We start from the raw sequence: 10971 nt of genomic DNA on the forward strand, positions 1-10971 counted from the left end.
GGAGACGGTGCCGCTGCCCCGCCCTTTCCGCACGGTAGTTTCCGCCGGGGGAGGCTCTATGGAATGGGTGGGGATGTTCCGTGGTGCGGACTACACTTCCCAGTAAGCTGCGTGAGCGGCACATCTCGCGAGAGGCTGCTGGTGGCCGCTGCCGGGGCGGAGGAGCGAAGATGGCGGTGCGGCGGGGAGGCCTCGCCGTCCTCCTCCTGCTCCTGCCGCTGTTCCTGGTGATCCAGGCGGGAGCCGCCTCTGGACAGCTCCCCGCTGCCTCCTCTGAGGCCTTCGACTCCGTGTTGGGCAACACGGCATCGTGTCACCGCGCCTGCCAGCTGACCTACCCCCTGCACACCTACCCCAAGGTACGGGCGGGCTCTTCCCCACACCTGCGCCGCTTCCCTCCGCCTCCCCCGGGGCTGGCACGGCCCTTCCTCTGCCCCTCTGCCCCTGCAGCTCCGTCTCTTCTCTACAACAGATACTTCGTTATGTAAATAGATGGCTAGGCTGCCGTTTGCCAGTGAAGCGCTGTTGTCAAAGTACAGCTTTGTCAGTGCTGGGGCTTTTGTGGGTTTGGGGTGTTTGGCCGCTCTTTTTTTTTTTTTTCTTCTGTTCTTAAAAAGGCAGCTGCAATTTGGCTTGGGTGCTCCGTATTTTGGGCAGTGCTGTGTTCGTGGCAGGGCAGAGATCCTGAGTCAGGATGCCTGTTTGGCACTTGGATGTTGAAGGGTGAAGCATAAATGATGACAAACAAGTAGCTCGTCAGAGCCTTCATGGGAACTTTTTATCTCATGATAAAACACTAAAATTGTGTCCGACAGGAATTTAATTTCATCCCCCAGGGTTTGCTGTGGGTTCATGCTTGCACGCCTTTGAACTACAGGCTTAAATTTGGAAAATCCGAGATCACAAATCTCATAATTCCTTGTTCTTTGTTGGCAATAAACTTCATTATCAGCTGCAGCTGTATAGCAGGTGGAACTCATACCCTGTATTTGGGATTTCACAGGAAGGCAGCAGGCAAGTGGAGCAGTGCCAGGATCAGGTAACAGGGCTTTGTCTGCTTCCCCATGGAATTCAATTGGATTTTGTAGCTGGAAAGTAACAGGGAGTTGTGTGGAATATGAGTAAATTTACACAGCTTGTCTTGGTATATTGCAGTTTTGAATTTTGTTACTTTACTTTTTAAATAAGAGTTTTGTCATGTGTTGTTGGAGCTGTTCACTAATATAGTCACATCTTTTACATTTAGTGTTTGTTCTGTTTGTCACAAAACTGCTGGTGGAATTGAAAGAAATGTGTTTTAGTTGTGAGTGGAAAATAAGACAAACTTCATTGAGACTGTGATGGAAATATATCTGTACAGTTCATTTATCTGGATATCAAATTACAAAACGTTTTCTGTTCCAGCACCACTCACCTTGTAAGTGTTAGATTTGAGTTTTGGTTTATATTAGTAATTTTCTACACTTGTGCCTTTAAAGCAGATGAGCTCATGGTCTCAGCTACAACGGCCAGGTCATTTACAACAGGTTGTACAAGAGGTGTGGTGTGTTTGGTTGTTGTTAAATTAATTCAGGGCCCGTTTTGCACCTGTGGAGTTGGAGTGGCTGCTGGCTTTGAAGTTCTGATTCACGGGTCAGTGGCAGGGTGTGGTCAGTGGGACACTCCCGTCACAGAGGCTTTAATTCACATCCACCCCCCTGGAGCTGTGGACAGAAGAAATACTAGGTGTAGGATTTCTGTGTTTGCCTAATTTTAATAGTTGGCAGTGGGGAAGCACTTTTGCCCTTCAGTTCAATATAATAAATAAACATTTGTGTTTGTGGAGCTGGCAGTAGGCAGATAACCAGGATGCTGTGTAGCACATCAGAAAATAATCTCTTTTTCTGATAGTTCTGTTGTAGCTCTGATTAGAATAATTAATCTGTTTAGATACATTGTATTCTACTGTCAAAATTAGAGGATTTTGATCCTTTCCTGCTGGGTTTTACCATTTAAGTTCTGAGAATAACCCTACGAAGAGTAGGAAATCTCCAGACATCAATAAATCTTTTTCAGCACTGTCTTAATTTCAAACACATCACTTTCTAAAACATTCATTTTGTTTGTGAGTTGTGGGTCTGGAATTCCAAAGCATCATTTGCTGCTCCAGGTTTGCAAATCAATCCCTGGGTTGTCAGTGCTGCTTAGTTCATTGCAGCCCATCCCGTTCCACGCTGAGCTGGGCTGTACCTCTGGTGGAGGGAAGGAAGACAAAAACACCCAACCAAACCACAAAAATAAGTTGGTTTTCTGGCAGTTTGTTGTGGACTGGAGGTTTGCAAGCATGTCCTTGTGCCTCCCCAGGAAGAGGAGCTGTACGCCTGCCAGCGCGGCTGCCGACTCTTCTCCATCTGCCAGTTCGTGGATGACGGCGCCGACCTGAATCGCACCAAGCAGGAGTGTGACTCTGGTGAGCCCTGCAGCATCCCCTCGGCTGAACACACAGTGCAGGGCACAGCTGCAGGGTCTGAAAGGGTGCTCCTGAGTTGGTGGCATCCTTTCAGTTGTTTTGGGTTTGTTTAACAGCTTCTTGGAGTCTATATGCAGGACATTAAAAAAAAAAGCCTTACGGGAAGGTTGTTGTCTGTGAATTTCTCCTCAGTGTTGCTGTTTTCCTGAATTTCTCAAGTATCATCAGTGTCTGTAAATAAATAAATAGTGCATTTTACTATAAACAGTTTGTCATAGAAAACACAAAATGCCTGGGGGGGAAATTCAGGCAAGTAACACTTGTCTGTTAATAATTCCCTGTGACAATCAGTCCTGTTTGCCATTCCTGACAAATTTATATATAGAAGTGAATTGTTCAGTGGAGCAAGAGCACAGATCTCACTGTGCCTTGTAACTTGTGGTCTGGCCTACATCCTAAGCTTTTCCTGCAGCTAACCCCTTGGGAATGAGGTACAGCTTTGTTTGGAATAGGCCTTTAAGTCCTGGTTACTAATTCTCTCAGGCTATCTGTGTTAGAGCAAAGATTTAACAGTGAAGATGAAATATTGAATTATTTCAGTTGGAGAAGACCTTTAAGGTCATCAAGTCCAACCATTCCTCCAGCACTGCCAAGCCCACCATGTCCCCAAGTGCCTCACCTTTATGACCCTCCAGGGATTTTGTGTGATACAAGCCAATTAATAGTGGGTTTGGAATTGTATAGAACTTTGTTCCAATAATATTGAGGAAGCTGAGTCACAGCTTTATGCAGAAAGGAAAGGTAGGAGCTCTCCACATTTACTACCAATACAGTGAAGCATGAGGCCAGCACTCAGGGGAGGCTTTTGTCCTCTCAGTAGCTCCTGAAAGCAAGAGAGCTTGTGGCCAGCTCAGGTAGGGAAGCAGAAAGCCTGCCATGCAAAATGCTAATTTGTTACAAAAGTGCAGTAAATACTCCAGGAATGGGCTAATGCTCCAGTCTGTCACACCGTGTAGCTGTGATACAGCCTGTCAGTGTAGTTGTCAAACCACACACCACAGAGTGCCATAAAGCAGGGTAATGTAGCAATAGAGCACATGCAGGGTAATGGAACAGTTGCTTATTTCTGGTTTAACTCTTCTTTCTGGGGCTGTTGTCTTTGCTGGCTTATGTTCTGTAATCTGCTGGTGGGTGCCCTGAGTGTTCTGTGCTTGGCAGATCCATCTTGGCTGCTCTGCTCAGTTCTGTCTCTGACTTGGTGGCAGTTGTAGCCTGGAATGGCTGCTCAGGTGCCATGAGCTGAGCACTCAAATATTTAGCTGGTGCTGCCATGCTTCCTGCCAGCTTCTTAGTCCTTATGATGGTCCATTTGTTCCTCTGGAAAACTGGGAGAGCTCCTGTCCTCTGTGTTGCTTTTTGGTTTGGATCTTTAGTTCAGGTACTACTGAAACACTGTCCACCTAAGCTTTAGAATAGTGCAGGAGAGCTGTGCCTGTGTATCATCTGCCTGATTTGTCCATGGGCAGAATAAACTAAATTATTCTCTCCAAATAATTTTGATTTCTTGGTCTTTGTGATCTCTAGTGAGCAATTAATAGAAGCTCTCTCTAAAACAAAGAGTTAGCTTCATTTTTCTCAAGAAATTATTCCATAATACTTTCAGTGCAGTTTCTGTATTAGCAGGAAATGCTCCTTTGATTTTCCTGTGATACCATGGCTTCTGCTGTTACCTCAAAGGGATTTAATGGACTGATGGTCCCTCTGTTCTCTTTAGGATTCCATCTCTGTTCTCTGATGTTTTATGTGATATGTAGAAGAAAGCTATAGTGGTGGTGGGAGGATTAATGAGAGCTTGCATCCCTGAGCTCAGCCAGGGTAACACTGGTGATCATTTGCTCTGATAGCAGCCAGATTTCAACTCCCTGCTCTGTTGAAGCTCTGATTCTGTCATTAGACCTCAGAGCAAATGCTACCCTGGGATTGCCATGTCTTCCCCTGCAAATGGGATTGTCAACTGCTGCTTTGTTTCTGATCCAACTTACACTGAGAATGTTTTCTTAACTAAAATGCAGAATTTATCATCTCATTTGGGGAACTTCTCCCTTGCAGCCTGTACTGAAGCATACTCCCAATCTGATGAACAATATGCTTGCCATCTTGGATGCCAGAACCAGTTGCCATTTGCTGAGTTAAGGCAAGAGCAAGTAAGTAGGTGACATGTTTTTCAAATACCACCTACTTGTTTCTGTTCAGTGTGTGTCTTCTCTTTTTAAATTTTCTTCAAATGGAAAATAAATCTTCCTAAGAACTGAAATCTAGACATGAGGTGAGGGGTTAGCAAGAATGTAACTGCTGTCCTTTTCAAGTGAAAACAAATGGAAAAATGTTAATGTTGTGCTTGCAGTTAATGTCCCTGATGCCACGAATTCATCTCCTCTTTCCTCTGACACTGGTGAGATCATTCTGGAGTGACATGATGGACTCAGCTCAGAGCTTCATAACATCCTCATGGACTTTCTACCTTCAAGCAGATGATGGCAAAATTGTCATATTCCAGGTGCTTCCTTTTTTCATTGAGGTTAAGGTGTCCTGGCTGCTGACTTCAACTCTGCTCTTCCAGCCAAAGAAAAATCTCTAGAGCACCATGAAAAGTGTTTAGTTTTTCCTAGTATTTCACTGCCTTTAGGGCCTTTTTAAAATTCAAACTTTAAAGAATGGCTCATGTCTTAAGGTTAATATTTGTATTAGTTCTGAAAATGTAAATTATCAAAATTATCAAAACCAGTGAAAGCTTTCCAGCAGGATCTCCTAACTCCTTGTTTTGTTTTAGTCAAAGCCAGAAGTGCAGTATGTTCCACAGCTTGATCAGGACACTGGAGGAGATACAAAAGGAGCCTTGTCGCTGAGTAAAACAGCCTGTAAGTTGTTTTTTGTGCTTTGGAAGAGTAAATGCAAATGTTCCCTGTCATGCAAATTTAAAAAATGACATTGCAGGTGGCATATGAAAGCAAATTTTTAGAAAGCTGCAATATAATTATTTACTGTGCAGGGAGCACTGCGTACACTTGGCAAAGCGCGGTAGAAACGAGCTCTGCTCACATGGAAGCCTGCAGGCTGGGGCTGCTTTGAAAGCTTCCCTCTGTGCTGTCTGTGCAGACCAAGTGTGTGGGGTGTGGTTTTTCCCTTCCCTTGCTCTCGTGCCCTCTCTTTGTGCTCTTATGCCTCAGCAGACGGACGTCCAGGCAGCTCGCAGACCTTGCGGGGGCTCTTTGAGGAGCGAGCCAGCGACAGCTTCTTCAAGTGTCTCTCCATGTGAGTATGTCCTGAGCTGGCTCTGCCCACTGGGGAGGGTGAAGGCCTTTCCTCTGGGTGTGCAGCCCATGGGAGGTCTCAAGGTCCCCAAGTCTGTAGGCTCAGGATGCACAGCATCAAGGTTTTTTATCTGCCATTAGTGCTGTGCTGGTCCCGTGTTTTCTGTATGCTGTCCTGCCAACTTTGATTTTTCCTTTCCATTTCAAGTGAAGAACATATTGATAATTTCCTGCACTGTTTTTTGAGTGTGTTCTGGGAACTGTTTAATCAATACTGTGTTTTGCCTGTTTATTAGCTCTGAATGTGTTTTAGGGCAAAGCACTTTGTTTTGGGATTGTGTTATGTAGCACACTGGTGTGTCTTGTTTCCAGGCTGAAAATACTCAATATGTATTTGTTAAAGCTTTTTTACTTTCTCCTTAAAAGTTCCCACATGAAGGATCAGTGAGTTGTCCTGCAGATGCATAACAGAAAAATTTGGTTTTAAATCTGTAAACAGGAAGATTCTTAGGGCCCCAAAACAGAATCCTGCAAGTCTTTTGTGATATCAAATGGGCATTAGAGTACCCAGGAGTCTGCAGTGGACTGTGTAGCTGGAAGGGCCAGAGACTAATGAACTGGCAGAAAGGCAGTCAGAAATGAGCCAAACTTTTTAGAGGTCCATTGTCTTGTATTCAGTCTATGAAATCTATCAACATTCTTGTAATTTCAGAAATTCCAGTTGGATTTTAACCACTACACTCGTCCTGTCAGTGCTGGTGCTGCTCTGGATTTGTTGTGCAACTGTAGCTACAGCTGTAGAGCAGTATGTTCCATCTGAGGTACTGCATTTCAGAACTACAGTATTTGGAATTTATTCATTATATTGCTTTTATGTTACAGCTGTCCAGAGACTAAGAAATATTTGGGGGAGGTTCAGTTAAGGAGGGTTTTCTTATTATGCAGTTGTGGATGACAAACCAATTTTGTTTATTTAAATGATGGTTTTATAGCTGAGCATTCTTGCTCATTCCCATGGCTCACAGAAGCTCTGAGCCTTATTCAGACACGATGTCTTTTGGTTGTACTGTACTGTACTCTCAACAACCTTCAGGGTGCTCTGAGCAAATGGAGGCTGATTCTCATTTCTCTGGGAATGAAGCTATTCCAAGGGCTGGGTGGTGTAGGGAGGACCCAGTATGGGTTTAACGCAGGAGGATCAGTGGTGAGAACAGTGACAGCAGAGTTATTGGTGATATGTATGAGTGCAGAGTCTGATGGAGGGGAACAGGCACTCTCCCAGTGCCCAGAGAGTCCTGACTCAGCACACCAAAGCAGCTGCTACACAAACACTGTATCTGCCCTTGTTCTGGCAGATTTCATACATTTCTTCTGGATGCTAGTTCAGCCCTGAATTTCAGATGTTACAGAGAGCCTTGTGTTGCAAGGCTGCAGCCATCAGAACCTGGAATGCAGCTGCATAATGAAATGAATTTTATTCACAATATGGAGAGTCTTTGTCTTAAAGTATCATGTTTAAATGTTTCAGAAGCTGAGCATCTATGGAGATTTGGAATACATGAATGAGCAAAAACTCAACAGATACCCACCCTCTGCACTTGTTGTGGTTAGATGCAAGACTGAGGAACATGAAGAAGCAGGACCTCTTCCTACAAAAGTCAATCTGGATCAATCTGCAATTTAAATCCCTTGGATCCGATAGACTTAATTCTAACAGAGCTAGAAACTCCTGATTGATTGTGGTGGTTCTTCAGATGAGAAGTTTAGCAGCCAGTCTTTAAATGCAAATAAAGTTGCAAAATCAACAAATGTCATGGGATTTTGTTTTCAGCTAGTAGAGAAGATTCAGACATTCAGACATGAATTTGTTTGTTTCCAGGTATAATCACTTTTCACTGGTGTTTGCTATTGTGTCTTTTTGCTTACAGAAGTTGTAAGCGTGCTTTCCATACTTCTGCCAGGACACTTTCAAACTTACTTGTGTGTTCTAGGATGTAATGTGTACAGTCAGAGTTAGCTTTGTAAAGGTATAAGACATTTTAAGTAGGCAGGACATGCCTTTCTAGTGTTGCACTTTCTGTTGTAGTTAAGAGAAAATATTATAAAATTATCTGCTGAATTTTTTTGTACTTGTTAATGTCCATGCACAAACAACCCTGTCTTCAAAAACAGAAATATATTTTTTCTACAGTGTGGTAATATTCAAGGTGGAAAGCATTTGTGAGGTACTGTAAGCTAGAGCTCAGCTTGTGAAAGATGGAAATGTGTTAAAATTTACAGACATATCCCTTCACATGCAGAACATTACATGGTCAGTTATTTTGTCAAACTTTAGCCTTTAAGTCTTAAATTGCTTGTAAAGTTAGCACCTGTGTTTTCTGAAAACTTCTACTTTCTGTTCTTGATTAATTATTCTGGTCTTGTAACTTCATTTACAGAAACAAGTTGATTCCTGAGAAATGAGAGCAGACAAATAAAATTGACTGTATAGAAAATGTTGACTATATAGCTTTTTGCTATGGTTAGTTATTGACCACAACAGGCTCAGTGTGAAAGCCTGTCTGTAGCCTTCCTCTCATGGGCAACGTGACCTGATTTTGCTGTGATTCACTAACACAGCAACAATGAACAATGTCCCTCATCCCTCATGTCTAACCTATTTTTTGTGGATCTTATTATATGCTGGTTCCCACAGTGTTGGCAGGTTGGGGGTGTTGGTGATTTATTTTAGGGTGTCTGAGTGAATGCTGTTTAGGATGCGCAGTCTTCAATTCACTGTCATTTTTTTGTTGATTAGACAGAATTCCCTCAAAGGTTTAAAAAAGTGTAATGAAGAACTGTGGAGACTCTGGGAGATACAGTGATATATTCCCCCACTGAAACCTGGCTCAGGGGTCATTCCCAGCTTGTCGGTGAGCAAGTGGTTGTGTGAGTGCAGCTGATGGAGCCTTTCCGGAATGTGCAGAGCCCAGCCCAGCAGAGTGGCTGTCAGGGGCTTTCAGGTCGTCGAGGATGTTTGTTTCAAGCAGGTTTCTATCAGCCTGCAGGAACTGCAGTCTCAGCTCTTAAATTCTAGGTACCTCTTCATGCTGAACTCTTCAGTGGGACAGCCCAGAGCTTTGGGTGCCAGCAGCCTTGCCCTCTGTGTAGGTGTCATTGCAGGGCCTTGCTGTGAGAGGGGACAGGGCGGTGTTTGGGGACAGGAGCTGCCGGTGTCACTGATGCTCCGTTTCTGCTGGCTCAGGCAAAGCCCGGCACGGCCCCGCTCTGCTGGAGATGCCAGAGCTCAGTGTGATCTCTGCAACCCTGCTCAGCAACCACTGCCACTGCTGGCTTCACTTCAGGGATTAGTGCCCATCTCAGCACTCTGCTGTTTGGGATTTCCAAAAGGGACTGCAGCAATCCCCATTTTCCTGACTGAATAGCTTATGGAAATGTTTGCAAGTCTGTTTAAATGTTTTCCTGTACCATTACACGTGGTTGCAGAGGGAGCAGCTCTGTGCACACGTGGCTCTTTGCCTTTTCCAGCGTGGACAGTACAACCTCTGTTAGGCTGATGGCTTGATTTCACAAAACTTTCTCTTCAAAACTCCATTGCTTACAGCCCTGGGCTCGAGTTAAGCAAACAACTTGTGCTTTCATTTGGTGTTTTGTCTTTTGTTTGCTGTTTAATGGCATTTCAGCTGAGTGATCTGTGCAGTGCAGCCAGTGATTCAGCAATGTGCTTTTGGGTCACAGAGAGCTCTGTGCCTGTGGCACTCTGGCACTTGGCACTGCTGTATCCAGAGCGAGCCAGAGCCCGAGGAATTTGGTGAGTGTTGTACTTATAAACTTGTCAAAAGATCTTCCCTCAGTAAAATCAGATAATAGCAAGTAATGGAACTGTTTCTCAAGATTTTTAATCTAAATGGACTCTTTAAGCTGTCTTGGCATTTGGCTTTGCAAAATGTCATTTCCTATTCATTTTTTGTTAAATGTTTGACTTACTGACATCTCCCTTTTCAGAGGCTGCAATTTGGGTTTGATCTCTGCTCAAAACCACTGTTTAAATGAAAGACCTTAAATTATTGAAATTGCAGGAGGAAAGCATTTTATATTCTCTTTAGGCACGTGTTCAACTGAACCTGCATTGGGTTTAGAATGGAATCATCTGACACAAATGGGGTGACCCTCTTAAGTGTGTGTAATTCACTGCTGGCAGAAATAGCCCAGGTACATTTGGGGAAAACTGGGGAGTTTTTAGGTGCTAGAATTTACAATAACCTTCTGTCATACTGGATACACTGATATTTGTTGCCTCTTCAGCTTTTCTGATATTTGTAATTTTTTATTTATTATTTTTTATACTTCAGAGGAGCTTGCTTATTTTTCTTACATTGCTGTCATGAACTCATTTTTCTGAACTCTAAGCAGTCTTTGATGTGGGGTAACTGCTCTGAAATCCAACTGCCTGGTTGGCTACAGCTGAGCTTGATAATCCTGGAGCAGGAAACAGATGGTGGTAGATGTCAGGCTGCAGAATCATCGAGTTTTTTAGCTTAGAAAAGACCTCCAAGAATGAGTCCAACCCTTTCCCCAGTATTGCCAATGCCACCAGTAACCCATGTCCCCAAGTGCCACATCCACATGGCATTAGTGGTAGTCACTCCACCACTGCCCTGGGCAGCCTGATCCAATGCCTGACAACTCTTCCAGTGAATATTTTTTTTTTTTTCCTATCCAATCTAAACCTCCTCTGGTGCAATTTGAGGCTGTTTCCTCTTGTCCTGTTGCTTGTTAATTGGGAGGAGAAGAGCCTGACCCCACCTGGCTCCAACCTCTTTTCAGGAAGTTACAGAGGGTGAGAAGCTCCCTCCTGAGCCTCCTTTTCTGCAGGCTGAGCCCCCGTGGCTCCCTCGGGTGTTTCTCATCACTCCAGAGCCTTCCCCAGCTCTGTTGTCCTCCTCTGGACATTACAGACATTTGTCCCCAAGGGTGGGTTGACTCCACATTTTAAACTCTTCACTGTAGGTTGTTTTGCAGGGTATGCACAGCTGGCCTGCTTTACCTGGCTCTTACACAGGGCTCTTAGCAAACTCCCAACCACCTAATAAGCTTTAGGAAGGCTCAAAATAGTCCTGAATCAAGTCTGATTAGAAACTGAGACTTCCTCTTTAAACAGCAAGGGATCCAGAATTCAAGATCTTCTTAGTCTGACATTTTTCCACATTG

The 10971-nt window shown here is 44.1% G+C and overlaps 1 protein-coding gene across 2 annotated transcripts; it reads left to right on the top strand.

The window, feature by feature from the left end:
* Positions 1–102: 102 nt before the first annotated feature.
* TMEM59 (transmembrane protein 59) lies at positions 103–8255 on the top strand. 2 transcript variants are annotated; one of them, XM_009088755.4, is made up of 8 exons: positions 103–359; positions 2344–2449; positions 4559–4653; positions 4854–5006; positions 5280–5367; positions 5680–5761; positions 6473–6581; positions 7289–8255. In XM_009088755.4, the coding sequence occupies exons 1-8, from the start codon at positions 171–173 to the stop codon at positions 7442–7444; spliced, it is 978 nt and encodes a 325-aa protein (XP_009087003.1). In that variant the 5' UTR covers positions 103–170; the 3' UTR covers positions 7445–8255. The 2 variants fall into 2 exon arrangements, with proteins under 2 accessions (XP_009087003.1, XP_009087001.1); XM_009088753.4 differs by having other exon boundaries at positions 104–359; positions 5677–5761.
* The last annotated feature ends 2716 nt before the right edge of the window (positions 8256–10971 follow it).

This window comes from Serinus canaria, chromosome 8, assembly GCF_022539315.1.
Source record: "Serinus canaria isolate serCan28SL12 chromosome 8, serCan2020, whole genome shotgun sequence".
Classification (NCBI taxonomy): domain Eukaryota; kingdom Metazoa; phylum Chordata; class Aves; order Passeriformes; family Fringillidae; genus Serinus; species Serinus canaria.